The 27,390-nt window shown below is 43.8% G+C and overlaps 1 protein-coding gene across 4 annotated transcripts in view; it reads right to left on the minus strand.

The window, feature by feature from the left end:
• The window catches only part of LOC118397866 (protein enabled homolog), a 151,167-nt gene that overhangs the window by 98,083 nt on the left and 25,694 nt on the right, over positions 1–27,390 (minus strand). Inside the window, exon 1 of one of the 4 annotated variants that reach the window (XM_052470951.1) lies at positions 21,515–21,672. The exons of 1 other annotated variant lie outside the window; for it this stretch is intronic. In XM_052470951.1, coding sequence (XP_052326911.1) covers positions 21,515–21,528 — 14 coding nt within the window. In that variant the 5' untranslated portion in view covers positions 21,529–21,672. Of the gene's footprint in view, positions 1–21,514; positions 21,673–27,390 lie in introns of those variants that run through there. 2 more of the 4 variants (XM_052470953.1, XM_052470954.1) reach the window with 2 other exon arrangements.

Here is a 27,390-nt window from a genome sequence, read left to right on the forward strand (position 1 = left end):
AAGGGGGAAGAGGCATCCAGGTATGGACACAGGAAGGCTGTACAACTCCATTAGCCGCTAACTGCTAACTAGAACCAGTCAGTTTAAGCAGTCAAAATACCACGCTAAGGGAAATGTGCAGGGAATGAGAAGGATATAGTAGTACTAAAACCACATCTAATTGTTTGTTTGAAAATGGAAAACAAAAAAACATGAGTTTTAGAATGAATAGAATGTCAGCCACTGTGACAGAAACCACCTCCAATGAAGGGGTCTGCTAAATTACTGATATGTAAATGTAGCGAGGGCTCACTTACGCGGAGAGTCTAATGAAAAATATAAATATGGATCTCTCCATAGTCGACCAAAGCAATATGGATCTCTCCATAGTCGACCAAAGCAATATGGATCTCTCCATAGTCGACCAAAGCAATATGGATCTCTCCATAGTCGACCAAAGCAATATGGATCTCTCCATAGTCGACCAAAGCAATATGGATCTCTCCATAGTCGACCAAAGCAATATGGATTTGTCAGTTCAGCATTCTGCCTGACGTGATTACACTTAACCACGTGTCAGTGAGGGGAAACAAAATAATTCTTCCAGTCCATCTGGAAGGCATTAGGGGAGGGGATGGATGAAAGGTCCACCGGCAGTGGTATATAAAGTGTGTTGAGGGACTGGTGTGGGTCAAGGTTATGGTTCAAGACTTCAACTGGACCCAGAGTCCTGTAGAGCCAGAGTGAAGACTCCTAAGGGACACACCCCCACTGGGGCTAGCCGAGAACACTTTGATCCACCATTGGCTGACACACACACACACACACACACACACACACACAGCTGGATAGTGCAGCAGCACACTTCCCCACATGGGCCTCCCGTGCATCAGAGTGAACATACCAGTACTAGCCTCCACTGCCTGAAACCCAGAACCTGTCCCCTACTCAGGTGGCTACTGGCTTGTAGTGTCCCTCACACAATGAATGAGGAGCAGAGTCTCAGGGCTAACCTAGCCTGACACCAGAGAACTGCTGGCTTGAGATGGGATGCAACGGTACCCTTAACTCAACATGTGACCAGAGTGGACTGTTCTGTTCCTAGAATGCTTCCTTCAGAGCACAAAACGTGATATGCTTTCATTTGCTCAGCAAACAGCTCAGAGAGGTAGTTTAAACACTCCTACGTTTTAACACTTTCTCCACAGCTCCAGAGTGCTACAGATCTATAGCAGACAGAAATAATACTGTGGATTCCTCTCAGCTATGGTAGAAGAGCAGAAGGGGAGGCGTGAGAAATGTCACTGCTGTAAACTCACTGATGGTGGTGCCAGAAGCCTGCTGTTGTTCAGACTGTTAGAGGCCCAGTGTAGATAGGTGTTGGAATGACCACCAGACCCCTGCTGAGAAATGAATGGAGGTCCAGTATCAAGGCTAACGCTAGCAGGCTAACGATAGTATGCTAATCACTGAAAGACCTCAACCTCCCACTCCTCTTCAGCTTGTATTCAATTTTTAAAAAGACACCCGACTGATTACAGAGGTAAGATCTTAATTTGATCACCCTGTTGCACGAGAACGTGTAGTGTATTTGAGACTTGATTTTTTCCTTACGATAAATGTATCTATCAACCCCTACAAAAATGTCCATTAATTATAATCCACATCCCCTGTTGCTGCAGGATCATTTTCCTACTCTAGCAAACCGGCTCAAATTAAGATCTTACATCTGTATGTCATCAATAAGGAATTTATATGACTCATAGATGGTTTGGTGATAGTCTGGACCATCTGTATAGCTTTGGCGAACATGTCTGGCATGACAACAATAGTCAGAGGCAGATCGTTATAAGAGTTGGCTAGATAACACAGCCCTCTGTAGCCAGGATCGTTTCCAGCAGAAGCATTGGAACACTTTGTGGTCTTATCCTTGAATGCACTTTAAATCCCAGTGTAAGAATGAAATACCATGAACATACTACATTTTTCTGAACAGACTAAATCATGTAATAGAGATGGAAAGAGAAAGCCTTGATTGTCAGGAGTAATGCTACATGAACACTGAACAGTACAGTCAGTCATTTCCAAGTTCAAGCTGTTCTCTTAAACGGCTGACAGTTGTACTGATGTCCCTAAAAAGACAAGGTGTGTGTGTGTTGCTCTCAACCCCCTCCACAGCATGTCACAGTGCAGAAGGAACATTCTCAGTGGAAAGAGTGCCGAAAATGGATTCCTTTTCATTCCCATGAAATCTCCCTCAGACCTTTCACACCTTGTGAAACTAGTAATATGCAAGACTGGTTGAAGGGGGGCATGTTGTGGAAATGTGCAGTGAGCCCCCTCCCTCACTAGACACAATCCTTCATTGGCACTTAATTTTCTCCAAACTACAGCCATCGCCTTAGCAACACTGTAGGTGGGTGGGTTTTGATCTGGATCCCTTACTGCTTCCGCATAGCTGGGAAAGAGCGAGACACCCAGACTAAACCATTCATCGCTCTCACTATTTCACACAGTCACACACAGGCTTGTAGAGCATCAGATACGAGGGATTGACCTATTGCCGTGTGTGTGTGTGTGTGTGTGTGTGTGTGTGTGTGTGTGTGTGTGTGTCTATGCTTGCATGTCCACGGGTGGGGAGGGAGTGAGAATGTAAGATCACAACTGTTGTACTCTGTCATTACATCCTGCAGTCTGATTATCCTCCTTTTTCTCACACACACCAGCAGCTGTTTTCCTGGTCCTGCCATACGTACCGCCAACACATCAACAGCCTACCTCTTACCTCCACTCTGACGCCAGCCATACAGAGGGAGCCCCCTCCTCACCACCAACCAAACAAACATAGTATAGCACAGAGGGAGCAGACCAACAGCTTAAAAATACACACCACTCACTGCCATGAGTCATGCATAACATAAGCAGATTTGGTGGGATAGACAGCGAGAGCAGGGATAGGGAGAGAGAGAGCGAGAGAGACAATGTTCATTCATGCTGCTTGATAGGCAGGACAATGTGAGGCATCACTAAAAACATTCAGGCGGGCCAGCTGCTGAGGTGACATCTCTGAGCTGGCTGAGGCTAAACTATATGGGCTGTATTTACGAGGCAGGGGAGGCCTGCCCTCAGCCGCTGGCACACAGACTGGAACACTCTAAAATGGGACAGTTGGGAGGCGACTGACTGACCATTAATACCTTCATCATTTTATCTAACCTTTATTTAACCAGGAAGGGCTCATTGAGATTAAAATCTCTTTTTCAAGAGCGCCCTGGCCAAGATAGGCAGCACCAAGTCATTACAAAAAATTACACAGACAACATGAAAAACTACAAGTAATCTAGTAAAAACCATTGTATTCACAAGAGTATAACACAATAAAAAAAAACAGCAAATTAAAAACATTGACAGGTCAGGGAATCCTCCTCAAAATCCTTCAGTGATTTAAAAACACTCATCGGGACAAGTTATTCCACTTTTAAAGTATTTTGTAAGGTGTTCCAAGATGATGGCGCAGAGTACATCAAATTTATGTGGAACATTTATCAATATCAAATCAATCAGGGTAGATTTATCTGGGAATTTAAGATTTGGGAAAGTGGGTGGGTTAATCAACTGGGTAAGATTCATAGAATTACAATGATGACTTTGTGAGCTGTTCACACTGGGGCTCACTGAGGCAATCACAAAGCACAATTCAAATCTGAAAAATAGCTCAACTGGAAAACAGGAGGCCTTCACTTGCTTTCAAGAGATAAGTAGGAATTGGGCACAACTTTATTACCTTCTGTGAAGCCACATTCTGAACGTGTGATATTTTCAGTACATGTGATGCAATCTTGCGGTCAGATGACAAGGGTCAGTACCAGCTCTCGTTCATCGGAGCAAGCGTGTTAACTGGTACATTAATGATCAACACGTTCAACACAGAGCCACACAGGACTCAAGAGACAGTAAGTAAGAGTAAGGTCAAAGTAAGCTAGTCAATCATTCTAAAAATGTACCTTTCCCGGGAAAAACCTTTCTTAATATTGTACTGTAGTAGCAGTTGTGAAGATCACAGACCATCCCTGTGGATTCAATTCCACCCTAATGAAGTCATTACCCATAGGACATAGAAGACCCATGGGACCACTAGATTACTGGGTCCTTCACTGGCGTGAGCAACACACCAGCCTCTGATTGGCTGTAATTGGGCTGACCTTTGACAGTACCATGGTAACCAGCTCCAGAAAGAACCCTTGGGGAGTGTCAGAATAAACCTTGTGCAGGTCTGTTCACCCACGACTTTAACACCAGTTTGCCGACGACACGGAAGTGGTAGGCCTCATCACCGACGACAATGACACAGCCTATAGGGAGGAGGTCAGTGTGGCGCCAGGACAACAACCTCCCCCTCAACGTCAGCAAGATAAAAATAAAAAAAAGTGGCGATTGTGGATTACCGGATTAGGAGGGCAGAGCACGCCCCCATTCACATTGGAGGAAAGCCCTGAAAATTAGTCTAGAGTCTTCTTGGGTATGACCCTACAAACTTGGCACACCTGAAATTCTTCTCTGCAGATCCTCTTAAGCTCTGTCAGGTTTGATGGGGATCGCCGCTGCACCGCTATTTTCAGCTCTCTCCAGAGATGTTCGATCAGGTTCAAGTCCGGGCTCTGGCTGGGCAACTCAAGGACATTGAGACTTGTCCCGAAACCACTCCTGCACTGACATGCACTGTCAACTGTGGGGCCTTATATAGACAGGTGTGTGCCTTTACAAATCATGTCCAATCAAATCAAATTGACCACAGGTGGACTCCAATTAAGTTGTAGAAACATCAAGGATGATCAATGGAAACAGGATGCACCTGAGCTCAATTTCAACTCAAATGGCAAAGGGTCTGAATAATATATATATATATAAAACTGGTTTCTCTTTTTCCATTAAGGGTTATCGTGTGTAGATTGATGAGCATTTTTTTTCATCCATTTTAGAATAAGGCTGTAATGTAACAAAATGTGGAAAAAGTCGAGGATGAATACTTTCCGAATGCATTGTGTGTATGCACACACACACGCGCGCACATAGACACATGCGCCCATCTCAGTGAACTAATCCATTGAGGACTAAAAGCCAATTCATGCTTGATCCGAAAAAGGTGGTCGGAGGCTCCATGTGGAGGGTGTGACAATTGTGGGGCCTACAGAGGTCGACCAATTAAATCGGAATGGCCGATTTCAAGTTTTCATAACAATCGGAAATCAGTATTTCTGGACACCGATTTTGCCAATGTTTTTTATTTACACCTTTATTGAACTAGGCAAGTCAGTTGAGAACACATTCTTATTTTCAATGACGGCCTAGGAACTGTGGGTTAACCGCCTCGTTCAGCGGCAGAACAGATTTTCACCTTGTCAGCTCGGGGGATCCAATCTTGCAACCTTCGTTAACTAGTCCAACGCAATAACGACCTGCCTCTCTCTCGTTGCACTCCGCAAGGAGACTGCCTGTTACGTGAATGCAGTAAGCCAAGGTAAGTTGCTAGCTAGCATTAAATGTATCTTATAAAAAACAAATCAATCATAATCACTAGTTAACTACACATGGTTGATGATATTACTAGATATTATCTAGCATATAATATGACTGAGCATACAAGTATCTAACTGAGCGGAGGTAGGCAGAAGCAGGCGCGTAAACATCCATTCAAACAGCACTTTCATGTGTTTTGCCAGCAGCTCTTCGTTGTGCGTCAAGCATTGCACTGTTTATGACTTCAAGCCTATCAACTCCCGAGAGGCTGGTGTAACCGTAGTGAAATGGCTAGCTAGTTAGTGCGCGTTAATAGCGTTTCAAACGTCACTCGCTCTGAGCCTTCTCGTAGTTGTTCCCCTTGCTCTGCATGGGTAACGCTGCTTCTAGGGTGGCTGTTGTCGATGCGTTCCCGGTTCGAGCGAGGAGAGGGACGGAAGCTATACTGTTACACTGGCAATACTAAAGTGCCAATAAGAACAAAGGTTAATGAAATACAAATGGTATAGAAGGAAATAGTCCTATAATTCCGATAATAGCTACAGCCTAAAACTTCTTACCTGGGAATATTGAAGACTCATGTTAAAAGGAACCACCAGCTTTCATATGTTCTCATGTTCTGAGCAAGGAACTGAAACGTTAGCTTTCTTACATAGCACATATTGCACTTTTACTTTCTTCTACAACACTTTGTTTTTGCATTATTTAAACCAAAATGAACATGTTTCATTATTTATTTGAGGCTAAATTGATTTATTGATGTATTATTAGGTTAAAATAAGTGTTCATTCAGTATTGTTGTAATTGTCATTATTACAAATAAATACAAACATGCATTTTTTTTTCTTCTCAAAATCGGTCGATTAAATCGGTATCTGCTTTTTTTGGTCCTCCAATAATCGGTATCGAAAAATCATAATCGGTCAACCTCTACTCAGTACCGCATCGCCATGCGCCTCCCAAATTCTGTAACAACGTGGAGGGCTCCATTGACATGATTGGTTGACGGTAGGTGGGGCAGTATATCATGTATAAACACAAACTCACTTCATTGACAACAGCTTTTCACTGCGCCGCCCTAAATTCTGCTGAGGCCATATTACCATAAATGCAGCATGGTCAATGCAGACATTGGCTTGACCATGCGCCCCGGTGCACAAAACACTTCCGTCCAGAATTCGCTCTCCCACCAATTTGTGCACATGCATTGTTTCATAACTTTGTGTGAATTGTTTGCGTTTGATTGTTAGTGTAAATCAATTCCTCCATTACATTCTGTACATCACCAGAAGTACATGTACCATTCATTCCTATAATTTGTAATATACAACGCTTGTTACTTTGGTTATGGTAAGGTAGCCTAGCGGTTAGACCGTTAGACTTGTAACCTAAAGGTTGCAAGATCGAATCCCCAAGCTTACAAGGTAGAAGTCGTTCTGTCCTTGAACAGGCAGTTAACCCACTGTTCCTAAGCAGTCATTGAAAATAAGAATTTGTTAACTGACTTGCCTAGTTAAATAAAGGTAAAATAAAAAGAAAATGTTTTTTTAATGCATTCAATATTATTTTTCCAGTCTTTTGAACATTTTACAGTATACACTTGTGAGAAATAAGTTTTATTTCATTCCATTTATGAGTTGTCAACGGAGTCTGTTTGGAGCACTCCTGTCCATGTTGAGTAACAACGTGCATGCATAGAAGTAGGCCTTTAGGCTACCTGGCCTGAACACAAATGAAGGTATAGAAATGTGCCCATTTGGGGATCTAACAGTATTTCTGATTGGCTTAAAGCACCACCACTAATAACTGACCTGTGGATCTTCTCAAAGTAATGTTTCCTTCACCTCAAAACAGCAAGCAAACAATGTCTGTTTTAACATCCATTGAAAATGACAATAGTACCTCAAATGTACTTAAAATCTTTCCAGCTCTCTCCCTTTCGATAACCACTCAGTGTGAAAGGGAAAAAAATGCTCTGATCCAGTGGAAACATCATCAAATCGACCTACTTGATTACTCATTTTGGGTGCTGGTGACGTTTATATTTAGGTACAGGAGTGCCACAATACTTTTGAACTAATATTCTACAAGAGGAACAGGAACTCAAGCAGTAGAAAACTGGGAGGTGATGGTACTCAGCTCCGGTGAGCTCCTGCCCAAGTCCTGCTGCTTATCCCTTGAGCAAATAGCCTACATCTGTCTGTCCCGAGCTCACTGGTTAGGAAACTGAGGGCCCAGAATATTTTATACAATGCTGCAAGTTTGCTAGCACAAGTCTGAGCCAGGCCCAAGTTAGTTGATACGTTTCAAGTTTGTTGCAGACAAGCCATGTGTAGCCAATGTGATTTTTAGGATTTTTTTTTCATTTATAATTATTTTTTGTTTAAAAAAAAAAAAACAGGATATTTTCTACCTGCAGGCTACAATGTTTTTAGTTGTTGGCTTTATGTAGGCTATTTTTACATAGTTGGCAATAGAAGTTACCTTAGGTTTTTGTATCATTTAGCTGCGGATAGAATTTTGTTTAAAAACGTGACAATGATTGAGATAAAGATATTATTATAAATGAAACGCAACTATCATGAAAATGTGCATACAAAAACCATACTTGGCACGCAGATCGGTTTAAGTGGCAAGATAAATTGGCATTCCACATGAAAAACATTGCCGACTCCTCGTGTAGCCCATTACCGGCAACTTAATGTGTATGGAAAAATACAAGTTAAAAACGTTCAACCAAACAGATTGGTCAAAAGTACAGATTCCTTTCAGTCGACTAAGATTCATTTTTTGAGGGTGGGGGACAGCCTTACAACTCTTCACATAAACTGCTGCTATTATCAATCCTAATTGCTGAGTCACTTTTACCCCTACCCACATGTACATATTAGCACAATTACCTCTACCTCGTACACTTTGGTAGTACTGGTACCGAGTCAAACAGGTTCCACATACTGCAGTAACAGACCATTTCCTTTTTTATTCTTAGCAAATTTGCCTTCCTTTTTAACTTCGCATTGTTGATAAAGGGCTCGTAAATAAGCATTTCACAGTCAAGTCTACACCTGCTGTATTTGGCACGTGACAAATAAAACTGTATTTGAGGTCTGTCTGGGGTTCTAACTGCAAGAGGTTGTAGTAGAGAGAGGTGTGGGAGAGACATTGTAATACAGTGTTGTCATACCAACACTGCACCATGTGTTCTCCTTCTGAAACCGCCAGGTGTGAAGGATCATAACTCAATCAAAAAGCAGAAACAAACCAAACCGGTGCCACAAACGGAATGAGACTGCAAAACAATGACATGGCAACTGAAAGAAAAACATGTCATACAGAATGTGTTTGAGGAGAAAATCAGTTTGCGTGCAGCCTCAACCCTCCAGAGGCTCCAACCTTGTGAACACACTGCTAGCTTGTGTGTGTGAGTGACAGCAGCAGCACTGTGTTTGTGAACAAGCCAACCTCATCAGGCGTTTGAAGGGTGGCTAGCGAGACGGTGTGAAAGTGGCAGGTTAGTGCTAACTTGGACCAGTTCCTCCTCTCGAGGCGTTTTACCCTACTGGGCACTGTCAGCTGCCATTTCATATGGAACACAGCCATCTATCTACACCCATCCCTTTGGCTAACAGAACAGGCCCTGTTGGGCGGCATGGGAACTGGCTGGACACCACTGGTTTTTGTCTCATGGTTGACTGGCCACATTGTGTTGTTACTCAACATCCATGCTTCGCGGTGGGAAATACACATGCAGAGATCATCCGTTCACCAACTCTGCGTCTCACAAAAACACGGTGGTTGGAACCCAAAAGGACAGATCTCCACCAGTCTAATGTCCATTGCTCGTGTTTCTTAGCCCAAACAAGTCTCTTCTCATTGGTGTCCTTTAGTAGAGGTTTCTAAGCAGCAATTTGACCATGAAGTCCTGATTCACACAGTCTCCTCTGAACAGTTGATGTTGAGATGTGTCTTATTTGAACCCAATTCATTTGGACTGGAATTTCATTTGAGGCTGGAAACTCTATTGAACTCATCCTCTGCAGCAGAGGTAACTCCGGGTCTTCCTTTCCTCTGGCAGTCCTCATGAGAGCCAGATTCATCATAGTGCTTGATGGTTTTTGCAACTGCCCTTGAAGAAACATTCAAAGTTCTTGACATTTTCCAGACTGACTGACCTACAGGTCTTAAATTAAACGATAGACTGGACGCTTCCGCGCAGAGGGGAGGGGGGATTGATGTGGTGGTTTTGTGACACCTCACGCCCGGACGTAAATTGTATGCAGCAAAGGACTATTTTTACCAGTTAGTATTGGAATGTGACTTTGTAACAGAGACTTTTTTTCTACAACCAAAAATTCTTAAGTCCACATTTTTTTATTTAACTAGGCAAGTCAGTTAAGAACAAATTCTTATTTACAGTGACGGCCTACACCGCCCAAACCCGGACAATGCTGGGCTAATTGCACGCCGCCCAATGGGACTCCCAATCCTGGCCGGACACTGGAACAATATTCCTAACATCTGAATGTGGGGAATGATGAGAGATGGTCTTTGGAAAAGTAATATCTATTTTGTGATGTCATAAAACATTTCAACATTATAACAAAAATATTGTTCCTCGAACACTATACACACTGCATGTCAGGTGTTCATCCTTTACGTTGCGTAGGAAATATCAAAGACAATGAGAGTATTTTTGTTAAGATAGGAATGTGATTAGTTTTCTAACGAGATCATAGTTTTGATGATACTTTGCCTTAGTAAGTAGCCACACCCGAGAGAGCTCAGAGAGTGTGTCAGCATGACAGAACGCCCCCTTTTTACCAGAATATAAAGGATGAGTTGAGAATTAACATATCAGACCAGAAGGACTCTCGCTGCAGCATCGGTCTCCATTGGTTACAACCCTGAAAATCAACACGAGGTCAAGACGACAAAGTAGCCTCTCTAACAATCAATGTTACAGCCGAGTAGCTGTAATAAGTAGTATCTAAGAAAGTGATTTTAAGTAGGGCCATCCTGTTATTCTCTTCAACCCGATGTCTACTACACTGCTCGTATCACCCCACTGGGGATCATCGACACGGCTGATTAGCTGTCTTCAGAGGACCACTCTTCCAGAACGAGTGAACGTAAACACCATCCTGTTAGTTCTGCTTCAGACTACAGGACAAGGTATTGAAGCCACCTACAACTAAGGAGGACATCGTGACCTCTTGTAGATAAATCAGAGCCTTACACTTAAGAGCTCAGGAGAAGGCATAACAGAACCCGTTCCACAAAGGCCTGGGTCTAACAGACATTCAAAACACAAATACATTCATTATCTCTTACTCCAAACAGGCGGCGGTTCAGGGGTAAAGTATTATGATTACTTTGAGCATAGCTTCAAGTGTAGAAGCGTTCCGTTTCTCCATTTTCTCCACTTCACCCGCTTTTGATAAACAAGCAGTCATGCTGTTAGTCCACTAGGAACCTGTTTTGATCGTATTAAGTTCCTAATCAATAACCTATAGTGTATGTATGTATGTATGTATGTATGTATGTATGTATGTATGTATGTATGTATGTATGTATGTCCTGTGTTATCATTTAGTTAGTAAATAATTAAATCAATGTGTGTGGTACGGAATGATCAGTAAAGCTGGGGTTTGTGCAGATGCAATGAGTATGCTAATTATGAGACCAATATGAGGTAATGATTAATACTTATCAATATATATCTAGAGTTTAATTCGGGACATGGTAACTCGTTAAACAACTTCCGTGGTGCCGCAAATCCTAATGAGTTGTTACATAATTGAATTGAGTAAAAATGAAACCTAGTTAGTTGATTTGATATATAACATTCATTATATTAATGTCACGCCATGTGTTATTTCATAGTTTTGAGGTCTTCACTATTATTCTACAATGTAGAAAACAGTAAAAAAACATTTTAAAAAACCCTGGAATGGTGTCCAAACTTTCGGCTGGTAGTGTATATGCCATTTGAAATTATGATTTTGCTTCAGCCCCCAGTAGGCAGGTGCTAAATACGCTCAGTGCACATAGAGCAGATATGTGACGGAACTGATATTAATATTTGATGAAGATTCTTCTTCGCTTAACTTGATGTTTATGGCTTGCTTAATGTTAACATCATACCAGAGGAATAATGGAACAATTTAGATATTAATGGACCAAACTCTTCATCTATTTCATAGAACAAGGCTTCATTTGAAACCGTTCCTGTCCAACCCTTCAAGCTGTGTTTAAGATGCCACAAGCCTGGAGGCTCTGCTTGAAAAATATGCAACAGTTTATTTGATGAGGAAGACACGACTGCAGGGCACATTCTGTACTGAGAGAAAACCCCCAAAAGATTCTCCAACGTAGAGAGGAGGAATATAGTACTATATTAGACTATACAGTACAGACAGTACGTACCGGTAGATGTCCATTTTGGAAGACAAGCAGCATGATCTTTCATTAAGGATGAAGCTGGAAGCCTTGCGGTGTGTGGAGGTGTGGAGCTGCATGGCTCTCCCCCAGCACCCCCCCCCCACCCCCCCCTCCTCGACGCTGCCCTTGACTCAGCTCAGCGCCCAACGCTCACCGTTACTGCTGCCAGAGTCAGGGCGGTGCAGTCCGTCCCACCGTCCACCTTCCTCTCTACCACCCTCTCGGGTTCATGTTGCCCCCTTCTTAAAAAGTCAGTGAATCATGATGTAGTGCTGGATGGGTGCTGCAAGTCAGCGATTCTGCTGCTCCATGCTAGCCTAGCACTGATGTGAACGGCTGCTGATGTGAAATCCTGTTCTCACAGTGGTGGAGGGGTAACCTAGCAACAGGCTCTCACCCCACCCCTCACCTTGCAGGCAGACAGTTGTTAAATGAAGATCACGTTTGGAGAAGATTAAATCACTGCGCGCACACAGGTGTTTATAGCTGGCCTCAGTTCAGAGCTTTCTTCTCCTCTCCCTCTTATTCGCTCTCCATCCCCCACCCCCCTCATCTGTCTCCCTCCAAAATAGACTTATCATAATAACCAGGCAGAATTAGCGGTGTTTCGGAGCTTATTAACGAGGCTTAACCAGGCATTGCCATGGAGTTATGACACACACGTTGACAGGAGGAAGTCTCCCTTTCTGCAGGTGATTATTATAAAACTACAAAACCTAAAAGAGGACCCATTATCTGAAAATGAATGGATATGACCAGAATCAGCAGTGCTTATATAACAGTTTTCATGTACAGTATGGAAAGAGCACTGAGGTTATGGCTTTGCTCCTGATGACAGGTTCGTCAACACACACCCTTGAGCGAACACTCTCCCACACAACCATCCGCCAACAACATTCATCTGGACACGCACACCCCTCCTGTACTGGCTACTCCATGCTTGTTATCAGCAGTCACTCAGCACAGTGAGAGAGGATTAATCATGTGATAGCCCCAACAACCCTGGCTGATAAAACCATAGAAGCCATAGAAGCCAACCACTCTCAGAGTCACTATATCATCTTGAGGTCAAAGTTTTCCATAACCACATATTTAGGGTCAGCTCACCAGACCCATAATCCTAATCTTAGACCGACCTTTAGAGAGGTTACCGACTCCACCTCTAATGATACTACTTTCCCTTTCCATAAAGCCCCAGAAGGGCTGACAGAACAGATGCATTCTGGTCCTGGTGTGTGGCAAGGGTGGGCGGTAGAGAGAGGGGTGATTCCAGACCTCACTGAATGGTTGGTTCGCCATGGGAATGGGAGTGAGTAAAAGGTCAACTACAAGGACACCGTCAGTAACAGACAGAGCAGGGCTGCCCCTGCAGATGCATGGTCATAATCAGGACCCCACCTCACTCATGAACCCATAAACACTTGTATTAATTATATAGGTGATGACTACGGAACCCCTGATCGGACAGAAACATTCCAATACCTCTTCAACAAGACTAATCTCTGACTAAATCACTGAGCAGCAGAGACTGTTTACATGCTCAAGAAGAAATTACATAATTTACAATATGACAACTCCTCTGTTTACCTGTTGATGTAACCTCATCGGGATAGTATAATTGAAATATGCACAACACAATAAAAGGCATGAAACCTCAGTTTAGAAAAATGTATCTGCCCTGGGATTTAATTGTATTGTTGGATAAAAGCACTTACATGAGCTATTCATCCCACGTTTAGTAACCCACAAGTCAAGAGCTGTCACTGCTCTCACATTAAGAGCTGTAGGATTCAATTAGGAGCACTCGCAGAGGAAAACACATACTGCTGGTGGGGTATTCTTTACAATACACGTAATGAGAACACATTGGAGGCACAAACTGGCACATAATGGCAAAAAAATATATAACTTGACCAAAATCCACATTAGAGCACAGATGCATATGTTCCGTACCACAACCACTGCCATTGACAGCAGGAAAAGGTCTCCAGCTGTGTAATGCCAAGCTAATAAAGCCAGGCCGACCACGTGAGGAGATTCTGCTCTCCTCCACACCATTTCCCCTCCCTCTGCTCATTTTGCATTAAATGTTACCAAAGGTGGGGCATGGTTGGCAGGTGACTCAGAGCCATCTCCGTTGAGAGCGAGCTAGCGTGCCAGTGTTTGTGCACTCCCTCGCCCTCACCCCAGACAGAGCCCACTCTTGCCCGCCCCCCAGACAGAGCGCGCACCCACAAGGATCCCTGTACTTTGCTCAGTTCATCTCCCTCGATCCTCACTAGTCTCCCAGTCCCTGAAAAATATCTCCACAGCATGCAGAAGAGTCTTGGTTGTTCCAAACTTCTTCCATTTAAGAATGATGGAGTCCACTGTGTTCTTGGGGACCTTCAATGCTGCAGAAATGTTTTGGTACCCTTCCCCAGATCTGTGCCTCGACACAATCCTGTCTCTGAGCTCTACGGACAATTCCTTCAACCTCATGGCTTGGTTTTTGCTCTGACTTGTACTGTCAACTGTGGGACCTTTCATAGACAGTTGTGTGCCTTTCCAAATCATGTCCAATAACTCGAATTTACCACAGGTGGACTCAAGGATGATATCAAGGATTATCAATGGAAACAGGATGCACCTGAGCTCAAGTTCGAGTCTCATAGCAAAGGGTCTGAATACTTACGTAAATAAATGTGCAAACATTTTTTTTTTTACTGTTTTCTTTGTCATTACGGGGTATTGTGTGCAGCTAGATGAGAAAAAAAATGTATTTAAATCAATATTAGAAAAAGGATGTAACGTAACAAAATGTAGAAAAAGTCAAGAGGTCTGAATAATTTGCAAATGCCCTGTATAGTATCATCATCATTTCTTATTGCCAGGTCACTGGCAATTCCCAGCCCTAACAAATACCCTGCTTAGATCACCTCTACCCATTCCAGCTGCCCCATGACAACATAACATCAGAATGCCAGGAAAACGCACGTTTTAAGAAGCCCTTTAACCCTATACCACTGAGGGGACATAAATCAGAACTGATATACAATATCCTCCCCTTTAATCTAACTGTACAGGGCTCAGTCTATCCTCCCCGTTATCTGTCCAGCATCTGGGCATGTGTGGATGAAAGCAGAGAAACAAAGAGCAGAATGAGTCAATTACATTATTAAGCAGTAAGTCACCACTTTTCTGCCCTCATGGGAGGGTAAAAAGATCACGGCTGAGTTTGGTCAGAGACAGGCAGCCGAGGCAGTTCAGAAGAAAACGTACAACAAAGAGAACAAGTGCGATGAATACATTTGCCCTTCACTGCTAAACTAAGGACGACACCCAGCTGCCCAAAGGCTCTTCTCTTTCCCAGCGGTTTTATCTGCACAGACAAGCAAAATCAGCCTCTATTCAGATCACACTGGGAAAAAACAGTCATGTGCGGCAGCACTTCTGAGCATTGTGGGATCCAGGTCTGAATAACAAAAACAGAAGGGGGAAATAATAGTGAGAAAAAGAGCGGGAATCAGGTAAGTGTTGGGCAGTCTTGCCTTTAATTGACTTTGCCAGGCAACGCAACGCTCTGCATCATGGCATCAATGACTTCAAAGCGTCAGGGACTATTAATAATATATCAGATGAGATGCGCCAGGTGTCCAGGGGTCTTAAGAGATCAGTGGAGCAGACCAAGTCACGACCAGGAGGAAGAAACAATGAGATGGGGAGAAGGAGGGGGATCGTGTTACAGTACAGACAGCTGTTAAACATAACTGGGTTAGCGTCCGTGCGCTGGTGGCGAATGTAACCCTGCTGCAGTGTAACATCAGACTCTGCACCCCCTTGAAGCCCAGGCCTACCCGACAAAGGGGAGACTTTGTAGGAGACTATATTGAGATCCAGCTCCACTGAAATCAGCGGAGTAAATCACTGATGACGACATCCTGACACCTGCACTGTCACTGCAATACAGGACATCTTAACCCGAGAGGGAAGGAAAGGCACCAGGGAGACGGAGTAGAAGAGGGACAGGCACATACAGTGAAAAGGAGAGAAGCTAGAAGAAAGGACAGAATAAAAAGAGAGTTCAGAAAGAGAGAGTTGAGGAAAGTCAAAGAGGACTTGAGGCTGAATGAGAGCTCAAGATGGAACGTGAGTGATGAAAGTAAGAGGTAGAAGTTTTGCCAAGGCTGGGCTTTAAAAAGGAGCCTCCCAAGGAAAGCTGTGTTAGTAACACTGTTCCAAGTATTAAGGCTGTCACAGGCCCAGACAGAGGTAATGGATAGCAAACACATGAAAAGACCCCCTGCTCCACCAGATGACTTTAACCACACTGCAGACAGGTGTTAGCCAGACTAACATGACTAACTCTCAAAGTTCTCCTGACTTCAGAGTCTGGAATGACTGATGTTGTCGGCGCAATTCATTGACAAAGTGGGCTGTGCTTTTACTGTTTGGTTCTCTGTCTTTCTCACTCAAACAGACATGCAGAGCCCCTGAGCACCGCCCTCTTCCATTACAACAGTTGGATTTTCAAATCCAAACAATTTGAGGTCTCAACCCCCAAGTGAAAAAAAGTATATTTGAGAGAACCAATCAAACAAACAGCTTCCTTTCCAGACCAGCGTGGTCATAGCTCTCCCTCTGCTGTGAGGCACGTGGGTCGCGTCAGTCAGGCTACAGTTGTGCTGCAATGGTTTCACATTTCGATGTCAACTAGAGGTACATAGGGGGTGTGAGGGGGAGTACAGTATGCGAAGGCTTTCCTTGGATGACTAGGGTCTGTGTCCAACCACGTAATAGAGCAGGTCAAATATTTCTGACATCCAGCTCAGTAGAGATATGATCACAACAAGTCACCATGAGGGCTATAACCGAAGTAAAACTGATCATGGATCAGCGTGAAGGGCAACTCCCACAAACAATGCCAGATACTGAACACAAGGATAAATACCGACAGGACAAAAATCGATAACTCCTTTTCTTACACTGATCAGAGGATGGAGGATACAGATGGGACTTCATACACAGGTTATTCACCAGCAGCTGGCCGGTGACGATGGCCAGCTATATGAAATGACGCGTGTAATTGAAACTGCTTTGATGGCAAAAGGAGACAGAGGGTAGCAGTCAGACTTACAAACATAGGGACTCCTAGCCTGGGTACACAGTTTATCATGCCGACTCGGATTTCCAACCGTTGACCAAGAAGAGCAGGAAGTAGTTTTGGACCTCGAGACCTTGAGACATACCCTGTTTCTTTGGATAATTTTACAGGACAACACATACAGCAAAAGGCAACAACAACAAAAAATACACAAATGTGTTCAACAGCAGGTGTGGTGTGCAACAAAGACTTCTCATTCCAGCAATAACTTTCCTTTTCTGACAAGGTTGCCCGACGAAACAGACCTGAAAAGCAACATAGTTTACGCATCCATCCTGACAAAGATTAGGCAAGGTGACGGCTACGTGCACAGGTGTGTCACCCAACAAAACCCGCTGAGTGATTCACACCAAAATTAGCCAACGGACTAGCTCTGCTACCTATGTATGGGAACTGTCAGAATGATGAAGGTGGTTAGGAAACTTCACCCGATATGAAGAGAAGGCTTGTTGTTTTAATGCCATGGCTACCTAACCTCGTCCCCAGGCTAATTTCTAAAGAGCCGGATGGTGGACAAGACTACTACCTAATCCACACATCTCCAGAATAACATACAAAGTTACTTGGATTCCTTGTATGAGCAGAATACAAAAACGGGATAGATAGAGCTAAAAGTTAACTCCTGATTTTGTAGTTGTATTCTCGCCGACCATAGTCTGAACAACGATGTCATTGTTGCTGGGTGCTGTTGTCATGAGCTAGAGATAGGGGCTTTTTTCAACCGTAACCTAACTTCTCCCTAGGGTGGGGCCATGAAGAGAAACAACCAAAGTCACCCACCAACCAAATGTCAACACCTGTCACACCGGCACCATAAAACGCTTGACATTCACTATATACACAAAAAGTATGTGGACAACACTTCAAATTGGTGGATTTGGACATTTCAGCCACACCCGTTGCAGATAGGTGCTTAAAATTGAGCGCACATCCATGCAATCTCCATAAACAAACATTGGCAGTATAATGGCCTTACTGAAGAGCTTAGTGACTTTCAATGTGGCACCATCATAGAAAGCCACCTTTTCAGGTTTGTCAAATTTCTGCCCTGCTGTTATTGTGACATGGAAATGTCTAGGAGCAACAACGGCTCAGCAGCAAAGTGGTAGGCCACACAAGCTCATGGAATCACAGAGAGCTGAAGCGTGTAGCCCATGGTTGTAACACTAACTACAGAGTTACAAACTGCCTCTGGAAGCAACATCAGCGCAAGAACTGTTCATTGGGAGCTTCATGAAATGGGTTTCCATGTCCGAGCAGACGCACACAAGCCTAAGATCAACATGCAATGCTAAGCAAAGACTGGAGTGGTGTAAAGCTCGCCGCCATTGGACTCAGTGGAAACGTGTTATCTGGAGTGATACATCACGCTTCACCATCTGGCAGTCCGACAGACGAATCTGGGTTTGGCGGATGCTAGGAGAACGCTACCTGCCCCAATGCATAATGCCAACTGCAAAGTTTGGTGGAGGAGAAATAATGGTCTGGGGGTGTTTTTCGTGGCTCGGGCTAAGCCCCTTAGTTCCAGTGAAGGGAGATCTTAACGCTACAGCATACAATGACATTTTAGTGATGATTGTACTTCAAACTTTGTGCCAAACAGTTTGAGTAAGGCCCTTTCCTGTTTCAGCATGACAATGCCCTCGTGCAAGGTCCATACAGAAATGGTTTGTTGAGATCGGTGTGGAAGAACTTGACTGGCCTGCAAAGAGCCCTGACCTCAATCCCCATCAAACACCTTTGGAATGAATTGGAAAGCGGACTGCGAGCCAGGCCTAAATCGTCCAACATCAGTGCCCGACCTCACTAATGCTTTTGGTGCTGAATGGAAGCATGTCCCTGCAGCAATGTTCCAACATCCAGTGGAAAGCCTTCTCAGAAGAGTGGAGGCAGTTATAGCAAAGGGGAGGAACAACTCCATATTAATGCCCATCATTTTGGAATGAGATGTGGACACCTGCTCGTCGAACATGACCTAAAATATCTCTAACTTGATAAAACAGCTCTACCACCCAACTCCATCGGTTCCTGCCATAGCATATGGCAACATGTCCAATGTACTGTAGCTGCATCTGAGAGCAGAAGAGAATCTCTAAAGTGCAGCTGGTTAGGAAAATTACCATCAGGGGAGAAAGGAAAAAAACAGCTACGGCCATTAAGTCCAATTGATTCCACCAACTCAGTGGAGACTACTGATAAACCTGTTTTGTAGAACAGCATGTAAACGGAACAAACAAAACACATGTCTCAATGTACTGTACACCAATGTAAAATACTTATATTTCGCACACACATGGCTGAACATACATATTTACAGTACATATACATTAACACACCCCAGGGTATGACTTTGCTAAAGGGATTTTAATGAACTGGTTCTGAGTGTGCATCAATAAATATAAACCCCCCAGCAGCAAGCAGCTGAATGCTCCGGTCACATCACAGGAGAAATTCTACACTCTAACCAGACATCAACTATATCTGAATTGATTTTTAAAAAACACAAAAAAAATAATATTAGTGATGAAAATCTAAATCTGGGTATTATTTGATCATTATTGATACATTTCGTTTTCACAATATCACAGCATTGTCGCCCTAGTCAGCTGTACCTGCACCAAAATTCCAGTATTTTTCCTTCATCATCTTGTCCCTCCGCAGCAGACATATGGTGAGCAATATGTTTAGAATACTGCAATAAAAATCATAATATTGAATCGCAATACATATAGAATCGTTAAAGTTGCAATATATATCGTATCGGCACACAAGTATCATGATATCATATCGTTAGGTCCCTGGCAATTCCCAGCCCGAGAGGACATGGTCTATAAATCTGAGCTATTCTGCTTGTAGAAATCAACTCTTATAAGACTAGCCTCTATTAATGATGCAGTACTGGGATGGGGAGTAGAGGCTCATTGGATAGAAGCTAAAGCTGTTCAATCAGCGCAGAGGAGGGCACAAACAGACTAAGCTCTAATCCAAACTGGGAATCGCATAGTCACTGGTCAACTCTAGAGCCTTAAAACACAGAAATAGCGAGGAAGAAAAACATTTACCATTACATTACAAACTCTATCTGACAATGAAAATAGCCCTCCAAGTCTCTCCAGTACATGCCTCCTCCTCGGCCTTACCCCATCATGTGCCCCATACTAGAGGTCAACCGATTAATTGGAAGGCGCAGATTTTTAAAAATATATATATATATATATATATTTTTATACCTTTATTTAACTAGGCAAGTCAGTTAAGAACACATTCTTATTTTCAATGATGGTTCAGGGGCAGAACGACATATTTTCACCTTGTCAGCTCGGGGATTCAATCTTGCAACCTTAGTTAACTAGTACAACGCAATAACGACCTGCCTCGCTCTCGTTGCACTCCACAAGGAGACTGCCTGTTACGCGAATGCAGTAAGCCAAGGTAAGTTGCTAGCTAGCATTAAATGTATCTTATAAAAAACAAATCAATCATAATCACTAGTTAACTACACATGGTTGATGATATTACTAGATATTATCTAGCGTGTCCTGCGTTGCATATAATCTGACTGAGCATACAAGTATCTAAGTATCTGACTGAGCGGTGGTAGGCAGAAGCAGGCACGTAAACATTAATTCAAACAGCACTTTCATGCGTTTTGCCAGCTGGTCTTCCTTGTGCGTCAAGCATTTAGCTGTTTATGACTTCAAGCCTATCAACTCCCGAGATGAGGCTGGTGTAACCGAAGTGAAAAAGCTAGCTAGTTAGCGTGCGCTATTAGCTTTTCAAACTTCACTCGCTCTGAGCCTTCTAGTAGTTGTTCCCCTTGCTCTGCATGGGTAACGCTGCTTCGATGGTGGCTGTTGTCGTTGTGTTGCTGGTTCGAGCCCAGGGAGGAGCGAGGAGAGGGACGGAAGCTATACTGTTACACTGGCAATACTAAAGTGCCTATAAGAACATCCAATAGTCAAAGGTTAATGAAATACAAATTGTAGAGGGAAATAGTCCTATAATAGCTACAACCTAAAACTTCTTACCTGGGAATATTGAAGACTCATGTTAAAAGGAACCACCAGCTTTCATATGTTCTCATGTTCTGAGCAAGGAACTGAAACGTTAGCTTCATAGCACATATTGCACTTTTACTTTCTTCTCCAAAACTTTTTCTCTTCATTATTTAAACCAAATATAACATGTTTCATTTACTTGAGGCTAAATTTTATTGATGTATTATATTAAGTTAAAATAAGTGTTCATTCAGTATTGTTGTAATTGTCATTATTACAAATAAATAAATAAATAAATAAATAAATAAAGTATCGGCTTTTTTGGTCCTCCAATAAATCGGTATCGGCGTTGAAAAAAATCATAATCGGTCGACCTCTACCCCATACCCATCATGCTCCCGTCCCACGCTCCCCCTTTGCCACTACAAGGACTTACGAGCCACGTGTCATGTTGGCGGTGGAGACAACGGGTGTATCCAGTACCAACACCTGAAAACTTTGTCTGTGAGAGGGTCTGCCTTTTTGTCAGTGTCCTGTGAGGTCCGGAAAGAAGTGTCTCAGTAGCTGCCCAACAGCACAGTGAGGAGACCATGTAGACTAGAGGCTCCAACAGGTCTGCTGCCACTCGGACCCCTCCTCCAGAGGGCTAAAATAGGGCCGTCCAGGCAGTCCCCTGAAGAATGTTCCCCTCAGCCCAGGAATAAACATGCTGACTGAAAGGAGTCTTGGAACAGTTTTATTGCGGGGGTTTTCTGAGACTAAGCACACCCGCCCCCCCACACACAACTCAACTCTCCGTTCTCCTCCCTGGCTCAAAACACATACATACACCCAGCCAAACACCCCTAGTGTGCTAGCTGTACAGCACTCTGCCATGTTGGTCTGGTGAGGAAGAGGGTAAATGTAGATATGACAGAGGGACAAGCTACTGTATAAATGTCTGTAAAGCTGTATTATGGTAGAGTATCAGGTTGGCCATATCACCCAACTCAATCCAAGTCTCTAGCTAAATCAATTGGACCATGTGGGATAAATGATAGGCCCTTGACTTCAGAGATTTGATGATATAATCCTACAGCGGGTGAAGCACTGCCTCATTGATTTATCACTCTATTCGGTGGCGTTTTAAATCAATATCTAGACTTTCCCATCAACTGTGATTTAGTGAGTACGAGAATGATTCCGTCAGTAACAAGGTTTCCATCCAACTATTTCATGCGGTTGAATTATCTGACGTTAAAAAAAAAGAAACTCAAGCCAGGTCTGATGGAAACATCCCAAAACAAAGAGGAATAATTTGTGTGTCTGTGAAATAGATTACGCAACAATTGTGGTGGAAACTCCATGCACAAAGAAACCATCATGTCGAAGTAAATGGAGTTACTCGATGATATATCTACCACCAACACCACGTGGAAAAGCATTAAGAGTTTATAGGCAAATGAAATAAGTTATGGACGTCATGGTGGTTAAGTGAGATGGTGATGAGCTTGATGCAAATTTCCAATAAATATCGAGGGTATTATTTGAATGCTGGTGACATGATGATTGATACTTGCTGCCAATGATTTTTTTAAAGTTAAAATATGATTATCGGTATGCCATCATATTACCTACCCTGTCAACTTAAAATCAGAGGACTGTTGTCCAGAGAGCATGTGGCAAAATCACATTGGGCAAGTTTGCTATTTATAGCAACAGTTTGTTACAAAACCATTGGTAGAGTAGAAAATGTGATACACATGGAAACATCCTAAAACACAGCGATAAAATGTACAACGTCTTAATAAAAAGAGAGCTCTCTCCCTCTCTACCGAACACACCTTTTATCCTAATGATTTATTGATCCTGTTTCTATGGTGACGTGGCCCTTTCATTCCAGCATGGGGAAATGGGCCAGTGGATTTACCGGATTAGGGAGACAGAGGAGCAAAGCCTTCGTTTGGCCTCTCACAGACACATTGTGTGTGTGTGTGTGTGTGTGTGTGTGTGTGTGTGTGTGTGTGTGTGTGTGTGTGTAACCTCCCTATCTGGTCCAGGGTCTAAAACATCCTGTGCCACTAAAGACAGTGTGAAGACACGGTTCAGCCCAGGACAGGCTGTGATTTAGTAGTCTGGTGGGTCGGTACTTAACACAGCTCAGTGAAGGCCAAATCTCCTAGCCTAGCGGAGGAAGGCCCGACTCTCTCGTCGGGGCACAGGGCCCTGCATATCACCGGGATGACAGATTAAAACTGCAGCGGTGAGAGGAGCTGTGGCTGTGAGATGCCGGAGGAGATAGGCCCACGCAGTAAATCACAGTAGTGCCTTAAACCGCACATAAATCAGAAGCGTGCGGAGCTAGCTAGACGGCTGGGGAGAAGCTTGTCTTGTTTGATAGCAACCAGCCGTTGCTACAATAACCTCCAAACCGGTAGAAGCAGCGTTGTGTAGTCTTCTCGTCGGTGGTTGTGAATGTTCACTGACGCACAGCAGAGAGCTGGGGGGAGTCTGGGGATACATGGAGTTGTGTGCCTGCATACTAACACACACAAAAAGTGTGAAGTCAGGCACTCTTGATACTGTGTGTCAACTGAGCTTTGGCCAGTGGTAAAATACATGGTTAAAAATAGTTTGTCCCCAAAGTCCACTCAAATTCATATTACTTTGTTGACATCTCCATTGGGCATTCTGTTTGGTCCGAGATATGAGGAAGGTCAGTGCGGTCCCTCTCTCCCAGTCTGTCCCTCCAAACCATCCGTATTAGGCCTTTAAAAAGAGACAGGTTCACTTTAAAAACGACCGCAACACAGAGAGGTGTCGCTCCAGTCAAACAAGTTGGAATATAATCTGCCCTTTAACGCTCTCTGACAGGAGAGGGAAAGTCTACAGACTCCTGGTCTGGTATGTCCATCTGAATGCCAAAGGGCCTCTTGTTCTGTGCAGTAAAGAGTTGAGTGATGAGGGCTGGTCCTGGTTGTTCCTCTGTCGATCACCACACAGTGAGAAGCATGTGCCTGCTGGCATTCACTATGCCTTCACAGCACTGATCTCTATGGACCAAACACTGCCACAGGCACTGCTTTAATTTCAGACTCACGTCTGGTTGGGACTGCAGCAGAGACAGTCTCAAGCTGAAGGGAACAGGTTGAGATGGAGAAAATATCTAAGAAGTAAATCCACCACAGGACCAATTTCTCCTGAACTACCACACAGGCATCTCTTAATGAATGCCAAGCCACCGTGCTGTTGTGTAATTGCACCCAACAAGCATCAAATGCATTTGATGAGGGACTAAATCTGTCCGCTTGTTTTGAAAAGATGACTTCTGTCAATTTCCCCTAGTCGATAGAAGACTTACATGGCGGGATACATGGTAAGGTCTCCAGAGCAGTCACCAGGAGGGCTGGGTCTGCTCCCTTGACATCACAGACGGGCACAGCCAGGGGTACCTGCGGATGCTGGGACCTCCGGCCGAGTTGGTAAAGACCCCTGTAAGGTCGCCTGAGTGACAGGTTGGAAGAAGCAGTCTGCCTTGTGTGTTCAATCAGTCAGCTTATCAACAGACTTCCCTGCCTGGTCACAAGCTGGAGCTGGCCCACTGAAACGCTGAGACCATAATCCCTAAATCTTTTAATATCATGTTGAACATGCTCTACCGTATGGACAGAAAAGGCATGAAGGACAAAGATGAAGTTTCACAGCAATGATGAGTTGACTCTTGGGTTGGGCTGAATCTGATAAATTATCAACCAATGCTCAGTGCTACCCACCAACCATGGAGCTATACTAAAACAAGTTAGTACTGCAATTTTATTTCACGCTTGGCCAACACTGGCCAGCAATAACATCCATCACTGGGAGGACGTGATGAATCAGTGAGTTAGATGTGTCACTCCCACAAACAGAGCACCCAACATGAGTGGAATACCACAGTCAGCATAAAGCCAGTTTCAACACCAGAGTGCTAAACAAACAGGTGATCTGCGTCTGATTACACTAACAAGGACTGGTCAGGAGGTCAACAGAAACCATCAGTAGAAATCTGCCCACTTGTTTGGAAAAGATGATTACACAGTGTGACCTTTGGCGTGGACACGGGGACAAAGTTGCAATGATATTTAACAAGACGACCAAGTGGTGCAAAGTGAGGAACTGGACCTAAAATATAACATCTGATCTGTCAGTATCACTGCTTCAACAATCTATAATAATCCCTACAGTAACAGGAGTTGACAGAACAATGAACCAATAAACGTGATTAAAGTAGGTGAATAAGTATAGTGGTCTCTCGTCCAGGTTAAGGAGGGCTGTTTTAGTCTCTGGGATGTCTAATCCTTTCCTCCTCTCTCTGAGGTAATTTAACCCACGAGGTGAGACGGAGTCTCTTTGGTACCAAACATGGCAATCACAACCTGATGACTCACACTCCCTGTTAAGCTGCCTGAGCACTGGCTCTCTCATCAGATCATTCAACAAGAGGGGTGTCTTCACCGCATTCCTTCCACTTCATCATCATCATCACTGTAACAGGGAGGTCCAGGCTGGAAAATGTAGAGAAGCAGTCAACACAATATATTCACCACAGAGCTGGGTAAATTAAAAACCTTCAAGCTAGGAGATGCACAGGAGAGCAGTGCTTTAAACACAAATGACATTCTAACATCACTCTGTTTTGAGGCCTGGTATTTAATTCAGCTCTTGATGGAATAGCATCTGTAAAGCCTTGTAGACAGGAGGAGGGACAGAGTTAGCCAGGGAAAACATCCGTTTCTGGCCTGAAGAGAAACAAACATGATTTCTGCTGTGCTTTTTATAGCCCAAACATACCGAGTGATGTGTGGGGGAGGGGGAGTGGTGTAATGCCCTGGTATCATGCCCTGCCACTTTTGACTCTGACAACTGAGTGATGTGAAGTGCAGGGAGGGAGGGAGGCAGCAGTAGCAGCAGCAGTTGCAGTCCCTAGGGAAATATCAGCAGTGGTGTGGCCAGCGAGTCTCCAACTGGCCTAGGGCGCTTTCCAAGACACGTGGATGCAGAGTCAAAGTGCTCCCATGCACAACACAATGAAATCATTTACTTGGAGACTGTGCTGCTCCGAATGTGGCTTGTGGACATTTGTAGAAAGAGCTAGGCCAGGCCTATAGAAAGAAAGATCTCTCTACACTCACCTCTACAGACAGTACCAGGACTGTTTGGAACATCGATCTCATAAAATGACCCACACAATATAACAGACAACAAGTAGAGAAATAGTTGGACTTGGTCTTTCGTCTTCATCTCAAGAATGTACCTAGATAGGTTATAAACTCAGTCCAAAGTGATACTCTATTTGCACTTTGCTTTGTTGACCTGACACTTAAAACAGGACTTGTGAATGACGCATTGTGTAGGACTAAAGTGGAACTGTAAACTAACTGTAAAGCTTTTGAAAACTACTTCAGCCCCGTGCCGAAGGTTGGCCAAACACTTGAGCCTGAGAATCCTCCCGTAGACCAGAAGACCGCTAAAGCTGAACAAGTCCACCCAGAGCAGAAGAGTCCTCCCGAGCAATACAAATCAGAGAAGTGACTTGGAGACTAACATGGGTCCGTTCTCACTAAATCTTAAGGCAGCAATAAGCATTCCTCTGCACGAAGGAAGAGAACACAAGGGGATGAGTCTAACGATCTAATACAGAGCCACAATGACTTGTGAAATGCCCAGGGGCCAGCAGCTCCACTGTGTACATATGCTTTTAAGGGAGCCTGCAATGAAGCTGAATAACACTACAATATCAGCAAGAGAAACATCCAGCGCCATTTCTCCCATGCCATTTAGATCAAATTACATTTCTGCTTACTGCATGAGTTGATGGTACTACCACCACCACCCTCTTTTCCTCTTCTCTCCTCCACTCCTAGCACATCCCATTGCATTTTTTTTTTAATTAAGCCTTGCTTTGGGCTTGGCTGTTGGGTAAGCTGGTCTTTTGTGTTGGGTATAATTTCCATGCAAGACTAGAGAAAAGATGGACAGGGAGAAGAGGGAAAGGAGAGGGGAATTCTTTACATTTTCACTCAAGGCTGGCCGTGTGCCATGAGAACCCTCTGGATGCCTTTTCAGCAGGCGGACAACATGAAGAGTGAGGAGAGGGAGAAGGCTGTGTGTTCATATTCTTACTGAGCTCAGATATTCTCTCAGGCTTGTTGTCAACGTCACTGAGGAGGTGTGGTGTGTGGGTGGGTGTTTTGGAGGCAGCTCAGAACTGACCTACGCGGCAGATACATTTGGTTGTGTTGGTAGGAGAGATTGTTTGGCATGCAATATAAATCCTCGTAAGACACTGCAGTC

This window comes from Oncorhynchus keta, chromosome 19 (genome assembly GCF_023373465.1).
Source record: "Oncorhynchus keta strain PuntledgeMale-10-30-2019 chromosome 19, Oket_V2, whole genome shotgun sequence".
Taxonomy (NCBI): domain Eukaryota; kingdom Metazoa; phylum Chordata; class Actinopteri; order Salmoniformes; family Salmonidae; genus Oncorhynchus; species Oncorhynchus keta.